At 44.8% G+C, this 18,289-nt stretch overlaps 1 protein-coding gene across 4 annotated transcripts in view; it reads left to right on the forward strand.

Annotated features, from left to right (window-relative positions):
- The first annotated feature begins 540 nt into the window (after positions 1-540).
- The window catches only part of CXADR (CXADR Ig-like cell adhesion molecule), a 53,735-nt gene continuing 35,986 nt past the window's right edge, over positions 541-18,289 (forward strand). For 3 of the 4 annotated variants that reach the window (XM_084991738.1, XM_084991737.1, XM_013982543.3), the window contains exon 1: positions 541-706. Coding sequence is in view for 1 of the 4 variants with exons in the window: in XM_013982543.3 (XP_013837997.1) it covers positions 664-706 (43 nt within the window). In the remaining 3 variants the exon portion in view is untranslated. Of the gene's footprint in view, positions 707-14,234; positions 14,413-18,289 lie in introns of those variants that run through there. The other variant, XM_021070833.2, reaches the window with a different exon arrangement.

Below are 18,289 nucleotides of genomic sequence, written 5' to 3' on the forward strand. Positions count from 1 at the left end.
TTCAGCAGCCTAGTCGTCTCAACGAGATGGGTACAAATGCGAGGGGCTGCCCAGTTGGCTTCCTTTATCTGGAACCTTAGGTGGGAGAGCCCGCCCCAGCAGCAAAGCTCCAGAGGTAGGAGGCGTGGCTGGCCGGAGGCCCCCACCCCTACTACCCCGAGGGGAGGGGAGGGTTAGTGCGGACGCGGCTGCCCGCTTTAGCTGCCCTTCAGGGTCCGGTGCGATGTCTTGAGGCAAGGGCGCTACCGCAGTTTTAGTCTTCTGGGGAGACCAGCTGGCCGGACCCACGTGCACAAACCCGATTTAACTGAAGGCATTGAGACGGAGATCCCGGTTCAGGCTTGGGGCCAGTGGCCGCTGGCGCACCTCAACGCGGGAGCTCCGCCGGCCGGGAGTTCCTTTCTGGGGAGTGTCCCCAAGGGCAGCCAGTGAGGGGCTCCCGGTTGCCGTGGCAACCCCACGCGCCCGGCGGGGACCGCGCGCGCCGAGGGGCTTCGCCACTACCGGAAGTGACGTGTTTCACCTGCCGAGCGAGGGCGGGGTGGGACCAGGCTGCGAGGTGCCGCCGCCGTCAGCCAGTCGGGAGCGCGCGAGGAGCCGGGTGACTGAGACCGGGTTTAGAGCCGCCTACCTGCAGTCGTCGCCCACGGCCGGGCCGCCACCATGGCGCTTCTGCTGCGCTTCGTGCTCCTGTGTGGAGTCGCGGGTGAGTGGGGGCAATTCGGTCCCTCGGGTCCTCATTGCCTGGCCAGCCCTGGGGCGTTCGCTGCCTGCGGTCACCCGGGAACAATGAGGCGTGGGGGAGGGGGCGGGAGCGATTTGGGGGCTGCGGCAGCCGTGGCGGTACGCGCGGAATTGCATTGGGATGATTTTGAGCGGCCGGGCTCGCGAGCTGCGAAGGTGGGGCGGCTGGGAAGGGAGCCCTGAGGTGGCGTGGGGTGCCTGGTGCGGGGGAGTTGGAGCGAGCTGACCGAGCCCCGGCTTGAGGGTGGCGGTGGGGAGTCTCCCCGGGCGCCGGTGGGTGGGCGCGGCGTGCTGGGTGCGCCTGGCGTCTCTGCCAGACTGTTCTTTGCGGTGGGTGCGGGCTTTGCTTTCTTTGCTCTTACCCTTTCTCTTAGCCGTGGTGTCGAGTGTGTCCAGGGTTAGCCGACTTCAAAAGCCTTGGGCGGTGAGTTTTCAGGTGTCGAGCAGTCTAAGCGGGGAGGCTGAATTACAAACGCCATGATTAAATGGACACCGGGCTTTTCAGTGCCTTGGATCGTCCAGGCTACCTCTAGGAAAGAGGCGATGAACGAACTGTAGCTTGAGCATTCTTGATCTCATAGAAGAGGCGAGCCCAGGCATGAGCTGTTAACTAGACGGTAACTCGACGAAGTAGACCGTGGAAAATCAGAAGTAGGTTCCTGCAAAAATGCAGTATTGATTTCTCCTCCCATTGGGTAAAGTGCAGAGGAGAAATTACTAACCTTGGTTTTGAGTATGTAATGATTTGATTCATTTTGATCATAAGATGGGATGATGTGCTCAGGGTAATTCCGAAAGGATTCGCCAAACACGCATTCGACTGCCTCTTTCTGGGGAGGGAAAAATAGGCTTTTTAAAAATGCCTGGACCAGTAGAAGGCGTAATCATTGACTGCTTAAAAAAGAACTGATCTTGTTTTGTCCAAGTAATCACTTGTCGAATTTTAGATCCCCAAAATCCTTTAAACCAACAAAAAAATTGCATAGGTGGAACCCTAGGAGGCACATTTTGTGTAGCCTCCAGTAGGATATTTTTAAGCACTCTAAAGCGGAGTCGAGTAGCCCTTTCTATTAGGCTGGCTCTCTGCTTCCTGTTGAAATGTTAATTCCATTGTTGGATGCCACAGCTGTGAGCATTACTCCTGGGATCAACATTCTATTAACAAGTCTAATCTTCTATCTGGGTCTATAGCACTACCTCCACCTTTTTAATACATATCATTTAGGCCGGGCTGAAATTTCCAAAGCTTCCCCTAAAGATGAGGGGTCGGGAGTTCCTGTCGTGGCTCAGTGGTTAACGAATCCGACTAGGAACCATGAGGTTGCGGGTTCGACCCCTGGTCTTGCTCAGTGGGTTGGGGATCCGAGTTGCCTTGAGCTGTGGTGTAGGTTGCAGACATGGCTCAGATCCTGAGTTGCTGTGGCTCTGGTGTAGGCTGGCGGCTACAGCTTCGACCCCTAGCCTGGGAACCTCCATATGCCGCAGGAGCGGCCCACGAAATGGCAAAAAGACAAAAAAAAAAGATGAAGGGTCAGTAACATTTTACATGATACTGTCCCACCTTTTTTTTGGTCAAGGGCTACACTGAAGTAGAAGTTGAGACCATTGTGGCCTCTGTGTGAAAAAAAAATGTTTTAGCCTATATCTAAACAGAAGTGGAAGAAGCTAAACCATATAGAGGAATTTTTTTTTTTTCCCCCAGGGATATCAGGATAATTGTCTGGATTTAATTTTTTCAGGATGCCTCACTTTGATAGGCACAATCTCAATCTCACAATCAATATTTTGATACATGTAGCGTCATCCTGCTTATAAATTGTACTTCTGGGTACGGTGAACATCTCTTTAAAGGACTATTGTCTTCAAGTAAACAACTATTAGGAAACAACTCAAAAACTGCAACTGATGTGGAGCTTTGAGTATTTCTACAGATACTTCATATTTTATTTTTGTCCTTTTTTTAGGGCCGCACCTGTGGCATATGGAGGTTCCCAGGCTAGGAGTCTAATCAGAGCTGTAGCCACCGGCCTACACCACCACCACAACAACGCAAGATCCGAGCTGCCGTCAGTGACCTACACCACAGCTCAGGGCAACGCTGGATCCTTAACCCACTGAGTGAGGCAAGGGATCTAACCTACAACCTCATGGCTCCTAGTCGGATTCTTTTCTGCTGCACCCTGATGGGAACTCCAAGATACTTCATATTTTAGAAGTCTATTGCCATGAACTCAGTTTTGAGTGATAACATGATTGATTGTACAATTGGAACCCTGACAGAATTCTTTTTGATGCATTTTTATTGCCTATTTAGTAGCAAGTCATACCATCAGTAATAGTGGTGGCAGTGGTGATGGAGCAGTAGCAGTAGTAAAAGTAAAGCAGTTTATTAAATGCCAGGCACTGTTCTAAGGGCTTTACATATACTCATTTAATGGACCTGGTAACCCTAGATGGTATGTTCTGTAATGATCCCTGCTGTGCAAGTGGGAAAACTGAGGCACAAAGTGGTTATGTAACTTGCCCAGGTCACACATTTCCTCCTGAATCCCCTTCTTCTTATCATTGCTGTGCTGTTCTGCCTCTAGAGCAGCCACTGTCTTCTTTGATTACCTCTAATCAACATCCTAAATTTGTATCACTGGTTAATCTGTCATTTATTATGAACCTGCTGTTGGTTTGACTGTGTGCCAAGAACTGAAGGCTCTTATTATTAGCCCTTTATTTTTATTTAAAAAATTTTTTGAGGTTTTTATTATTTCTATTGTAGTCGATTTACATTATTCTGTCAATTTCTGCTGTACAGCAAAGTGACCCAGTTATACACATACATATATGTATATATATATACATTCTTTTTCTCACACTATCCTCCATCGTGTTCCATCACAAGTGACAAGATATAGTTCCTTGTGCTAATCAGCGGGATCTTATTGCTTATCCACTCCAAGTGCAATCGTTTGCATCTACTAACCCCAAACTCCTAATCCATCCCAGTCCCTCCCCCTCAGCAACAAGTCTCTTCTCCAAGTCCATGAGTTTGTTTCTTTTCTGCAGAAAGGTTCATTTGTGCCGTATATAGCTTCCAGATGTAAGTGATATCACATGGTATTTGTTTTTCTCTTTCTGACTTACTTCACTTAGTATGAGAGTCTCTAGTTCCATCCATGTTGGTGCAACTCGCATTTTGTTCTTTTTTATGAATGAGTAGTATTCCATTGTGTGTATATACCACATCTTCTTGATCCATTCATCTGTCAATAGACATTTAGGTTATTTCCATGTCTTGGCTATTGTGAGTAGTGCTGCAGTGAACATAAGGATGCATGAGTCTTTTCCAATGAAAGTTTTGTTTGGATATATGCCCAGTAGTGGGATTGCTGGATCATATGATAGTTCTATATTTAGTTTTCTGAGGTACCTCCCTACTGTTTTCCAGAGTGGTTGTACCAGTTTATGTTCCCAGCAATAGTGTAGGAGGCTTTACTTTTCTCCACACCCTCTCCAGCATTTGTTATTTGTTGACTTGTTATATTTATTTCTTGATCTTAGTTGAATATTTTCAGGCACTCTGAGAACACGAGGATTCAGACTTAGACTGGTGTTGTAAGCTAATGTGGCCCATGACCCAGCAGTAGCACCTAGGGGTGACAGTGTTAAAGTTTGGGGTTCTGCTGCTTTTCACATTGTCAACATGAGTGAAACTAAAAAAAGTAATTCTGGTCTCCCGACCACTTGTTAGCTGTTTTAGTGGTGGCAGGCCCCTGTCCTCTTTGTGTGCCTCAGTTGTGTCAAGGACAGGGATCCCACTAGAGGTCTTTATTGTTTGTTTATTTAATTATGATGATGATTTTTTTACTTTTTGAGGCCACACCCGCAGTGTATGGATGTTCCCAGGCTAGGGGTCAAATCAGAAGCTACAGCTGCCAGCCTATGGCACAGCCACAGCAACGTGGGGTCCAAGCCACATCTGTGACCTATACCACGGCTCATGGCAACACCAGATCCTTACCCCATTGAGCGAGGCCAGGGATCTGAACCCACATCCTCGTGGATACTAGTCAGGTTCATTAATTGCTGAGCCACGAAGGGAACTCCTATTTATGCTTTTTAGGGCCACACCCGCAGCATATGGAAGTTCCAAGGCTAGGGGTTGAATCAGAGCTACAGCAGCCAGCCTACACCACAGCCACAGCAACACAGGATCCAAGCTGTGTCTGACCTACACCATCACAGTAATGCTGGGTCCCCAACCCACTGAGAGAGGCCAGGGATCGAATCTGCATCCTTGTGGATACTAGTCGGATTTGTTTCTGCTTCCCTACAATAGGAACTCCCTAAGTGTATTGTTCTGCTTTACCTGGAATGATTTTTTCTTTTTCTTTTTTTTTTTTTTTTGTCTTTTTTGCTATTTCTTGGGCCTCTCCTGCGGCATATGGAGGTTCCCAGGCTAGGGGTCAAATCGGAGCTGTAGCCACCAGCCTACGCCAGAGCCACAGCAACGCGGGATCCGAGCCGCGTCTGCAACCTACACCACAGCTCTCGGCAACGCCAGATCGTTAACCCACTGAGCAAGGGCAGGGACCGAACCTGCAACCTCATGGTTCCTAGTCGGATTCGTTAACCACTGAGCTACGACGGGAACTCCTGCTTTACCTGGAATAATAAATGAAGATTATTAGATGTGAATTTTATCCTCTCCATATGCCTCTCCTATTATACCACCACCAGCACAAAGTTGCTTCTTCACGGCAAACCCCACCCTACATTAGCTCCTTACCCTAGCTATTGTGGGGTTTCCATAAAATTACCCATTATGTCTCACTGCACTAGATCAGAGAGCAGGGACACTACCTGTGTTCATTGTTACAGTGGCAATGTTAGCTTGTGGCACTTGGCAGATAGCACGTGTTGAGCAAATGTCGCGTGATGTAACGCTTTCAGCCTCTCTGCTGCCAGGCCTATGTATATGATAGAGCTCGAATGAGTTCCATCCCTTTCTCTCCCCTTTGTCCAGTAAAGATGGTCCTCTGCTGGTGATTAATCCACTAGCCTTATTTCATTCCATTGTTAGCCTAAAGAAGTTAAGCCTCTGTTTTATCTCTGACTGCATTATTCTGTCCCACCCCCCTGCTTCAGCTGCCAAAGGTATCAGTAACCTCATGCCAAGTCCATTTATTTTTTTGGAGCTCCTTGACACCCATTTCGGTTCTTACCCACTTTGTTAACCTGCCCTTTGCTGCCTTCTATAATGGTCCCTTAAGTGTCACCCTTCCCCATGATTTGACCCATAGTCCTTTTTTCCAGCTTTGCCTTAAACCCAGGTGACTTCATCTACCCATCACTGTAATCTCCAAGTGGTTGCTAGTGACTTAAAATGTTGTCATCTTAGCTCTCCCTTGAATTGTGGGCCACTATTTCCAACTGCCTAACACAGCATTCCACATAAATGCACTTGCATACCTCAGACTCTGCCGGCCCTCAACTGAACTTAGCATTAACCAATTGATAAAATGATCCAGTCATTCAAATATTTATGGCCAGCTGTCTACTGTGCCTGTGCTAGATGCCCCTGCAGTGGTTAGCACAAGATTTTGCAGACTGTGAAAGATTCCATAGAACATCCCAGCAGATAGGGTGTGTCTTGGGAGTTGAAGTGTTCAGGGCAGATAAGACATCTAACTAGCACTAATGTCGCTCTCTCTCTCTCTCTTTTTTTTTTTTTTTTTTTTTTTTTTGTTTTTGCTTTCTGGGCTGCACTTGAGGCATGTGGAGGTTCCCAGGCTAGGGGTCAAATCAGAGCTGTAGCTGTTGGCCTACACCACAGCCACAGCTTTTCAGATCCTAACCTTGTCTGCGACCTACACCACAGCTCAAGGCAATGCCAGATCCTTAACCCACTGGGCGAGGCTGGGGGTTGAACCCACATCCTCATGGATGCTAGTCAGATTTGTTTCTGCTCAGCCACGATGGGAACTCTTTTTTTTTTTTTTTTTTTTTTTTTTACTTCTGTCTCTTTTTGATGTGCACTTGAGTCATTATAAGGAAGTGTGGAGCTTGAGATTTTGCATTTTAACAGGTTCCACATGATGTCACTGCTGACTACACTTTGGGTGAGCAAAGACATAGAGACTGTCAAGAGCTTAAGAGATGATCTCCATGAAGTAAGGTGTTGGTCCCCCCCCCCCCACAAGAGTGACATTAAGAAGCTTGTGAAGGGGTTAAAGAAGTGAGGTTATACACTTATAATAAGGCTTATTCTCTTGAGTGGTGCAGATCTCTGCCTCAGTTCTGGAGGCAGGTGGAACCAATAGAGCTAACACAGGAATCCATCTGGGGTGATCTGGACACAAGCAGTCCCTGTCAAAGTACAGCAGAGTGGTGCTGGGCTTCCTCTTTGATCAGGAAAGTTGTGGGACCTGGTATCTGGTTGGTTGAATGGCAAGAAGAAGTTGGAAGCAGTAAGAGTTCTGGCTTGAGTGAGTAATTATGTCACTAACCTACAGGGCATAAAGAAAAGAGAAGAAGCAGGTTTTAGGAAGATGACAGTGAGCTTAAGTTTGAACAGATTGTATTTGCAGTGCCTGAGGGGAGATGGAGGTAAAAGATATCCAGTAGGAAGACTTAAGCCAAGGATGGGATCTCAGGAGAGAGGCAAGGATGGGTGATACGGAATTGAGAATCCCTGCTGATAGGTGGCATCTGTGTAAGTTTAACCAGGAACAGCAGGTAGGACCAGAAGAGAAGGTGCGATGTGCTAGGGAATATCAACATCCAATAAGTAGGCAGGAGGTGAGGAGCCTGGGAGCAGTAAGGAGTGATAGGGACTGTAGGAGGACTAGAGGATCAGAGTGTTCCACAAAGTGATGAAGCAATGAGGCCAGTGGTCTTACATGAGGAGATTGTTGAGAACATTCGGCAGGGGTTTTTTTGTTTTGTTTTCCATGGCTGCACCTGCAGCAAATGGAAGTTCCCTGGGCCAGGGGATGAATCAAAGCTGCAGTTGCAGGCCTATGCCACAGCCACCACAACACAGACCCAAGCTGCATCTGCAATCTATGCTGCAGCTTGTGGTAACACTGGCTCCACTGAGTGGGGCCAGGGATTGAACTTGCGTCAGTCTTAACCCACTGAGCCCCAGTGGGAACTCCCATTCAGGAGGTTATTGATTTCAGACTTAGGACAGTTCCCGTATTGAGAGTAAAGCTAGATTTTAATAGATTGAGGAGTAGGCATCAGGTAAGTAGAGAATGAAAAGTGTACTTTGCACTTGAAATTTGTTTAGCACTGTGTGTTGCAGTAATTCCAGGGGAGAAGGTAGAAGCCAGCAGATAAGAACTAATGTGTGTGTGTGTGTTTACTGAAGGTTAATTGATATATCATATTTCAGGTGTATAGCAGTGATTTAGTTCTCTCTGTATGTATATTTTTTCACATTCCTTTCCATTATAGGTTATTATAAGATACTGACTATAGTTCCCCTTGCTATACAGTAGGTCCTTGTTTGTCTGTAACTCTAACTATCCAGTTTTAGAACCTTGTTCACATAATCATTCTTCCATGGAGTTCCCATCGTGACTCAGTGGTTAGTGAATCTGACTAGGAACCATGAGGTTGCGGGTTAGATCCCTGGCCTTGCTCAGTGGGTTAAGGATCCGGCGTTGCTGTGAGTTGTGGTGTAGATTTCAGACTCGGCTTGGATTCTGCGTTGCTGTGGCTCTGGCATAGGCCGGCGGCTACAGCTCCGATTAGACCCCTAGCCTGGGAATCTCCATATGCTGTGGGAGTGGCCCTAGAAAAGGCAAAAAGACCCCCCTCCCCCCCCCCCAAAAATCATTCTTCCTTAAAACAATGTATTCCTCTTTACACTCATTCCTGGACTCTGAAACCTTTCCCAGGAGTGTCACTCTCCTATCCCATCTCTTATATAGGGATATCATCAACTTAAAAAAGCTTAAAACTTGAGTATCCTTCCTGACATGTCTTCAGCCCTTTTATCCCTCCTTCAGCACTGTCCTGTCTCTCCTCTTCCTCCACCAGATTTCTTAAAAGGAGTTGCCTGCATTTGCTAACTCCATTATTTTCCTTCATGTCCACGCATTCTTCCACCCTTTGCAATCTTTTCACTTCTCTCTACTCCTATTAAACTGTGGTGGCCACCTTGACTGCATCCAGTGGACATGTCACACCTTTAATATGTCTCACCTTTAACCTTTTAAATGTCTCACAAAAATGGCTCTATTGACTACTCTCTTTCCCTCTTGAGCTGCTCATTTTCCTTTGTGTGCCCACTTTTCCTCCCAGTACTTGTTTCTGGCTTCAGTTGCCATTTATGTCCTTACAGTCTGTTTCTAGTCTCATTTTCCCAACACTTTGCCCATAATGTCAAATCACTCACTTGACAGCTCTGCTTAGACTCCCTCCAGGCACCACCAATTGAACTTGTCTCCACATCACTGCTCCATCTAACATTAAATGGCATTTTCAGCCACCGAAATGCCCAGGCAGAAATCTGGGTACCTTACTTGACTTTTCCTATTCTCACCAGCTTACATCGACTTGTATCCCTCCAGTCACAATTCATTGTTCAAGTTAATACCATCATCTCTCTGTCTCTTCTTTTTGGCTTTTGTCTTTTCAAGGCTGCACCTGTGGCATATGGAGATTCCCAAGCTAGGGGTCTAATTGGAGCTGTAGCTGCCAGCCTGAGCCACAGCCACGCCGGATCTGAGAGGCGTCTGCAACCTACACCACAGCTCATGGCAATACTGAATCCTTAACCCATTGAGCGAGGCCAGGGATCAAACCCCGAAACCTCATGGTTCCTAGTCGGATTTGTTTTCCACTGCACCACACCGGGAACTCCTCTTTTTTTTTTTTTTTTTTTTTTTTTTTAATTTTATGGCCACACTGGAAGTATATGGAAGTTCCTGGATAGAATCTGAGCCATATTAGCTGCAGCAATACTGGATCCTTTAACCCACTGCACCTTTGCGGTGACCTGAGCCGCTGCAGTTGGATTCTTAATCCACTGAGGTATTCACCATCATCTCTTAAGATGATTGAAATATCTTCATAATTAGCCTCTCATTAAGTGAGTGAATAAATGGGGAGGGGAAAGATGTGCCAGGCAGGGATTTGTTTATTGGCTTGAGAAAAGACTTGGAGGGGAAAGAGCATTTGAAGACCAAGAATAGCTATATGGTTGAAGAGGTGAGCAGGGCTGGGCTTAGTGTCCTGCCAGGCTAGCTTTGTGTGTCAGCTCTGGCCTGTGTTCAGTGTTGGAGTGGATTTGTATCACAACTCCAGGCTCATTTTAATCTCCTGTTTGCTGCCTGTTCTCCCCACTCCCTTCATTTCCGCCTTTCCTCTATCATACGAAATCTTTATCAGGTGTAACTAAATTAAGGCGAGACTTGAGACTGGGAGTTTTGATTTGCTTCTTTTGGTGGCCAGCAAATAATGGGTGTGAACTTTAAAATAATTTAATAATTATTAATTATTAAAGTCACCTGAAAAGTAATCTAAAATTATCTAAAAAAATGAGCCTATGGCTTTGTCTTACTGTCTTTCACCTGCCTTGTATCTTTTAATTAAAATATAGTTGATTTACACTGTTGTGCCAGTTTCCACTGTACAGTATCTTGCATCTGTTTTATTTATTTGCTTTTTAGGGCCACACCCTCAGCATATAGAAATTCCCAGGCTAGTGGTCGAATCAGAGCTACACCTGCCAGCCACAGCCACAGCAACAAGGGATCCGAGCCCCATCCTTGATGTACATACACCACAGCTCACGGCAGTGCCGGATCCTTAACCCACTGAGCAAGGACAGAGATGGAACCCTCATCCTCATGGATCCTAGTTGGGTTCGTTAACTGCTGAGCCATGAAGGGAACTCCTACCTTGCATTTTCAAAGAAAACAAATCTTGGAGTTCCTGTCATGGCTCAGCAGAAACAAATTTGACTAGCATCCATGAGGATTCAGGTTCGTTTCCTGGCCTCGCTCAGTGGATTAAGGATCCGGCGTTGCCATGAGCTATGGAGTAAGTCGCAGAGATAGTTCCAATCTAGCATTGCTATGTCTGTGGCGTAGGCAGTTGGCTACAGCAGCTCTGATTCGACCCCTAGCCTGGGAACTTCCATATGCCATGGGTGCGGCCCTAAAAAAACAAAGAAAAAAGAAAACAAAACTAATGTTCAGGAATAATTCATTGGTTTTGGAATTAGATTGGTTTCTGTTAAGAGTGTGATGCTACAGAGAAGTAAAGAGCAGTAACTTTGCCTGGCTCTGGCCCCTTGCTTTATTCTCTACTTAATTTCTCCGAGGGACTGAAAACAACTGGCGGAGTGAGAGGGGGATGGGAGAATGTCACCTTGGCACAGTGGAGTGATCTGTTCTAGAAGCTGGTCGTTCTTGGTTTGGTGATCTCTTAGGGCTCTATTATTGGTATTCTTTGCAATTTGTTCATTTGTTGAATCCATTACTATCTCCGTGTACATGAAAACGGGAAGGAAGTTGAAAATGTTTTTGTACTCAGTCGCAAAATGGTGACTTAAAGGGATTTGATCCCTTTTGTGTTTTGCCTCTGGTCTTTTCTGTAGGCTTTCCCTCCCCTCAGTGACTCACCCTTCCTGGTTTCTAATAATGAGTTAGCCAATTAAAGTTTAAGCCTTAAAGGCCTTAGTTTGACTCAGCAGTGTTTGCAATTTATTTTAATTGGCAGGGTGCTAGAAGAAGAAAAGACTATTGCCTGCTCTCTTGACAAAGGGAAGGTGTAGGATAAGAGAGAGAGGTAGTATGCTTTTAGGGTAGGTGGGAAATCACTGGCATGGTTCAGTTTGTTCTTCGATAGTTCACAAGAAAAAAGGATTAGTAGATTAATCAATGTTTTTATACAGACTGAGACAATGCAGATTTCTTTGGAGACTATTAAGTCATGTTCATTTTTTCAAAGATATTGTTTAAGTTGGAATGGGACTTAACTGATTTTATTTACTTTTTTTTTTTCCCCTTCTTTTTAGGGCTGCAGGTGTGGCATGTGAAAGTTCTCGGGCTAGGGGTTGAATTGGAGCTACAGTTGCCGGCCTACACCACAGCCACAGCAGCACAGGATCTGACCCTTTTCTGTGACCTACACCACAGCTCACTGCAACGCTGGATCCTTAACCCACTGAGTGAGGCCAGGGATCGTACCTGAGTCATTATGGATACTAGTCAGATTTGTTTCCGCTGAGCCACAACGGGAACTCCTTCATTTACTTCTAAGAAATAAAACTGTTTAGATTTCAAAAACTAATCATGCTTGTTTTTAACTTTCTCACAGCGTAGCTATGTGTTCTTTGTGAGTTTTATAGGTTTCTCCAAAGGAAGGATGGTTTGTCTGCACAGATAAAAATGCTCTCAAGGAATCTCAAAGAATAGGCAGATACAGTGAAATCAAGTGTGTTGAGCCCCATCTTTGTTGAATTGTTAGAGTGACTCTAGCTGACCCTCCTCAGTCTCTCAGATTGCCCTGTGAAGAGTGCTTTGAACCCTAGAATACCAGACAGTTCCCATGGGGGTTTTCTTAATGGACCAGACAAAAAACTTTCAAGTGTTTTGTGCCCTGGATAGTTCTACAGTAAGAATTGAGAAGATTCTTTAGCCTACTTGGTTGTATAATGTGAAATCTGATACTTTTAGAATGAGCTGGTTGTAGAAAAGTGATCTTGCCCTGTTACAGGACCGTTTCACACGCATCTCATTTGATTCCACTCTTCTGACAGCCTACAGGTAGGAAGGACACATTCTATTTTTATTTATAGGAATCAAGTCATAAAACTCAGGCCTAAGTCCAGTAAATTATGGCATTGGTCCAGACGGTGCTGTCCTAGTAGGAATATAATGCAAGCCACATATGTCATTTAAAATTTTTTGGTGGTCCTCTATAAAAGGGAAGAGGAAAAGGTTAAATTAATTTGAATGTATTTTGTTTAACCCAGTATATGCAAAATATTCCATATGTGGTCAAATTGAACATCAATAAGATTAAAATTTTTTTTCATACCAAGCCTTCAAAATCTGGTCAGTATTTTACCCTACTGCACATCTCAGTTTGCAGTAGCCCCATTTCACGTGCTCAGTAGCTGTTTTTTGGCTAGCAGATACCCTATTGGTCAGCACAGGTCCTGAACTTGGAGCTTGAGTTCCAGTTACCTTCCACCATAAGTTCCACAGAACAGAACTGTGAAAGCATGGGTGTGGTGTGCCATCAAAACAACTTTGTCAAATGGAAAGTATCTTTGGAATTCCTCTCAGGAGATTTTTACCTATTTGTATCACATAGTATTCCTGTTGGCAGCAAGTTAAATAAGTTACTTTTTCTTTCTTCCTTCCTTCTTTTTTTCTTTCTTTCTTTCTTTTTTTTTTTTATTGTTGTTGTTGTCTTTTTGCCATTTCTAGGGCCGCTCCTGCGGCATATGGAGGTTCCCAGGCTAGGGGTCAAATTGGAGCTGTACCCACTAGCCTACACCAGAGCCACAGCAACTCAGAATCCGAGCCAAGTCTGCAACCTACACCACAGCTCATGGCAACACTGGATCCTTAACCCACTGAGCAAGGCCAGGGATCGAATCTGCAACCTCATGGTTCCTAGTCGGATTCGTTAACCACTGAGCCACGATGGGAACTCCAATATATGCATTTACATTTTAGGTATAAGGCAGGAAAAACAAATATATGGACATATAAGGACAAAAAATAATATTTTTAACCTGCCTATGAGGAAAATAAATGCATTTATGGAGAGATAGGAAGTGAGAAGTGAGTGGTCCCTGGTAATGGTTGGTAGGGAAATTTGAATTCATTTTGGGATATTAAAAGGGAGATAATGCCAAAGATTGAGGCAATCAAGTTAGACATACTTACAGAAGGGATTTGTTTGTCTGTTTTTTAATTGTAAATAGCCTTTTTTTTTTTTTGTCTTTTTGCCATTTCTTGGGCTGCTCCCACAGCACATGGAGGTTCCCAGGCTAGGGGTCTAATTGGAGCTGTAGCTGCCAGCCTACGCCAGAGCCACAGCAACGCAGAATCCGAGACACGTCTGCGACCCACATCACAGCTCACGGCAACGCCGGATCGTCAACCCACTGAGCAAGGGCAGGGATCGAACCCGCAACCTCATGGTTCCCAGTCGGATTCATTAACCACTGTGCCACCACGGGAACGCCAGCCTTTTCTTTATTCAGGGTTTTCTGTGACTAGATAACATTATTTACTTGTATCGCTCTCTGTGCTTTCTTATATTCTGTGATTTCATCTTTATAAGACACTTGACTTGAGTTTGCTTTGTTGTTTTTGCCAAGCACTTTTCCTATTTCCTGTTAATCAAAGTAGGAGCGAGGCTGAGGTTTTCATGAGCAAGGAGGCAAAGGCAGATTTCTTAAAATGGAGCAATACATAGTATTCTGTGAAGGTGATGAAAATATTCACCATGGCAACGAATCTGCTTTACCCATAATGCAAAATGCCCTATTTGCATATGTTTTGCCAGAGAATTCTGAAATTAGCGTTCTCTGTGTTAGAGAACATAGGGGAGGTAATGTGCTACATAGATTGAAAAAAAGAAAGAAAGAAGACTTAGACTTAATTTTAACCAGAAATGAAATTTGGATGCTTTCCTGAGGTGAGTGTGTCTGTGCCTGAGGGGAGGGAGGGTCACAATCCGAGTCAGCAGATACGGAAAATCTACGTGCAAGTTCACAGCCTTAACTCTTCCATTTGGTTTTACACTATATACTTTCCCAGTACCTGACTTGTAAGTTATATATTAAATTTCTCAAACAGGGGGAGGGGAAGGGAGGGGGAGGGATTGGGAGCTTGAGGTTAACGGAGGCAAACTCTTGCTCTTGGAATGGATTAACAATGAGATCCTGCCGTGTAGCACTGAGAACTATGTCTAGATACTTACAACGAAGCACGACAATGGGGGAAAAATTATGTATACATGTATGTGTAACTGGGTCCCCATGCTGTACAGTGGGGGAAAAAAAAGTGCGTTGGGGGAAATACCAATAAAATATAAATTAAAAAAAAAATTTCTCAAACAGAACCTCAGTCCCTGTGGGAAAAGTTTTGGGGGGGGGCAGGTCAATATAATACGTATACGTGGGCAAGGTGTTGTAATAGGTGCTTCAGGAGACATTAGGAAGACACCGTTTCAGTGCCCTTGGCAAGTTTTAGCCTGGAGGAGGGAGTCTGGCACTTACTCTCTGTTCGTTCTCAGATACTCAGCAGAGCAGAATACGGATCCTGGCAGATGTGCTATGTGATGTGAAAGCTGTACAGTGTTCTGATCATGCTCTTGGGGACGCCCTGGCTTCTCCCCACCATCTTCCCCTTCCCCTTGGGTACTAACCCTTCGGCCCTTGAGACTCCTGCCCCCTGCCGATGACAGACTTCAGTTGCCTTTCCACCTTGACCAAGAAATGCCTTACCTCATTTCCCCCCCTCCCCACCCCGGTAACAACATTGTCTTGGCATTTTAGGATTTTCCTTCTGCAATGCACTTTTCTAACATTGTTGGACCACAGTTCCTTGACCTCTCAAATACACTGATTTTCTCTCCATTTTACTTAGGTAGCCCTTTCCTTATACTTAGTTCTTTCTCTGAAATCTTGAACTTTTGTCATTGTTTCCCAGCTTTCTCACACCTTCTTGCTGTCAGTGATATCTTGTGCCTTTCCCTCCTTCCACTCCACTTCTGGTCTTCTGGTTACTTTAAAACCAGAATTTCTTCGCTACTCTTAGCTGCTTCCATGGTCATATTTTAGCTCCCATCCCTGATGTGGATCAATCTGCAGGCTGGTTTCTGTGCTTGTAGACTGTGGGGCATAGCTTGTGTGCATTGGGGAGACTGTTCTTATTGCCCAATTTGGCTAGTTTTTTTTTTTTTTTTTTTTTTTTTTTTTTTTTTTTTTTGGCCATTTCTCAGGCTGCTCTCACGGCATATGGAGGTTCCCAGGCTAGGGGTCTAATCGGAGCTGTAGCTGCCGGCCTGCGCCAGAGCCACGGCAACTCAGGATCCAAGCTGCGTCTGCAACTTACACCACAACTCACGGCAACACCAGATCCTTAACTCACTGAGCAAGGCCAGGGACCGAACCCGCAACCTCATGTTTCCTAGTGGGATTCGTTAACCACTGAGCCACGACGGGAACTCCCTTGTCTTTGTCTTTTTAGGGCCGTACCTTTGGCATACGGAGAACTCCATCTTTTAAAATTCATTTTTATTTTTATTTCTTTTTCTTTTTTTTTTTTTTGCTTTTTAGGGCCGCATCTGGCGCATATGGAGGTTCCCAGGCTAGGGGTCAAATCAGAGCTATAACTGCCGGCCTGCCCTATAGCCACAGCAACGCAGGATCCAAGCCGAATCTTCAACCTACACCACAGCTCACAGCAACGCTGGATCCCTTAACCCACTCAGCGAGGCCTGGGATCGAATCCACAACCTCATGGTTCCTAGTTGGATTAGTTTCTGCTGTGCCACAATGGGAATTCCTAAAATTCATTTTTAGATAAACCTTTTATTTGAAATATGAACTCATACATAGAAAAGCATGCAGTTTAGGGCATTATTTATCAGGGTACAGGTGAGATCACTATCACAAAGCTGACATATTATGCAGTGGTTCACCCAGATTGGGAAATAGAACATAATCCACAATTCAGAAGTCGCCTCGTGACTCCTGCAGTCACTTCCTTCTGTCTCCTGTTTTCTAACAGGACAGATGCGTGTTAACACTATATAAATGGAATTATACAGTTTGTTTTTTGTCTAACTTTTGCTTATTACTGTGTTTGTAAAATCATTCCTGCTGCGTAGCTCAGGTTTATTCAATTGCATTGCTGTGTGGTATTCTGTTGTGTAACTGTACCACAGTTGGTTTGCCCATCCTACTGTTGATAGACATTTTTTCTTCCAATTTCTACTGTTGTGAAAAGTGCTGCTATGTCATCCTCAGGCTTGTGTTTTAGGGCACATGTGCTTGCAGGTCTTCAACAGTGGTTGGAGTTTCTGGGGTTCCCATAGATGAGACATCTGTTCAGTTTAGGTGGTACAGCTGAACGTTTTCCAAAGTTATTTGTACCAGTTGACACTCCCATCAGTGTAGTGTGAGAGTTGCCCCACATCTTCATTATAGCCTTTTTTTCATTTTGGCTGCTCTAGTGGGTGTGTAGTGCCACATTACTGTAGTTTTCTCTTTGAAACATTTTTATTATGGAAAATTTAAAATATAAAACTAGAAAAAAATGGTGTGATAAACCATATATCTTTGCTCAGCTCCATCAGCGATCAGCTCCTCTCCCTTGGGCATGTGGGGCCATTCAGCAGTCCTCTGTGCTGCTTTTCCCGTTCCTCATTCCTTTTCCCATATTTCAGACTTGAACCAGTCTCCAAAAACCCCTCTACCCACATAGTATCTGCTCTTTTATTCTAAGTAAATGCTCTATGCCTCGTTTTTCACAGAAAATAGAGGCTGTCGGGTAAAATTCCCTTAATTTCTTAGACCTCACTCAGTGTGGAGATTTATCCTGAACTGTACCAGCCCTTGGTGCCTCCCTGGAATCTTATTTATAGATATCTCATCCCCTGTTTTCTAGGTCTCATTCTTTCCCAGGGTCTTGATCCTTCAGTCTCTGAATGTTCTGTTATATGTATTTTAACCTTTCCTGTTTGATTTGCTCCTTTCTTTTAACTTATACTCTAGATTTCTCACTTATTTCAAAATAACCTTTCCTTGACACATCTCACTCTATTTTTCTCTTACTCTTGAGAGCCATGTTGCTCAGAACAGCAGTCATTTATTTCTGTTGCTACTCACATAACCTCAACCTCTGTAGTTAGAAATATCCCACTGCAAACTCTTAGCTTAATTAGACTTGGTCCATGTCACCAATGAGGTTCTGATTGCCAAACCTAGTAGGTGCATGTCAGTATCATTTATTTACATGATGGATTTTGCATTCTTTGTATATGAAAAGCACTGCAAAATGTCAGGGATAAAAATTACACCTTCCCAACGCTATACAAGTTTATATCCTAGTAGAGACAACAGGCTTATAAGATGGCAGTGAATTGTCATACTGGATACTGTTTTTTGTTTGTTTGTTTGTTTGTTTGTTTTTATCTTTTTTGGGACTGCACCTGTGGCATATGGAGGTTCCCAGGCTAGAGATCCAATCGGAGCTGTGGCCGCCGGCCTACACCACAGCCACAGCCACGCCAGATCCGAGCTTCATCTGTAACTTACACCACAGCTCACGCCGGATCCTTATCCCACTGAGCAAGGCCAGGAATCAAACCCGAAACCTCATGGTTGCTGGTCGGATTTTTTAACCACTGAACCATGACGGGAACTCCTGGATACTGTTCATTGAAAGAATGACACCAGGTTGTGCTGCAACAGTTTTAAGAGCTTTACATGCATTATTTTGTTTAATCCCTACAAAGCAGTAAGCATTGGTACTATTAATTCCCATTTTAAAAAAGAAAACACTGA

Source organism: Sus scrofa, chromosome 13, assembly GCF_054392235.1.
Source record: "Sus scrofa isolate SSC_HxYL_T2T_F1_AM1 chromosome 13, Sscrofa_HxYL_maternal_Yorkshire_Landrace_v2.0, whole genome shotgun sequence".
Taxonomy (NCBI): Eukaryota; Metazoa; Chordata; class Mammalia; order Artiodactyla; family Suidae; genus Sus; species Sus scrofa.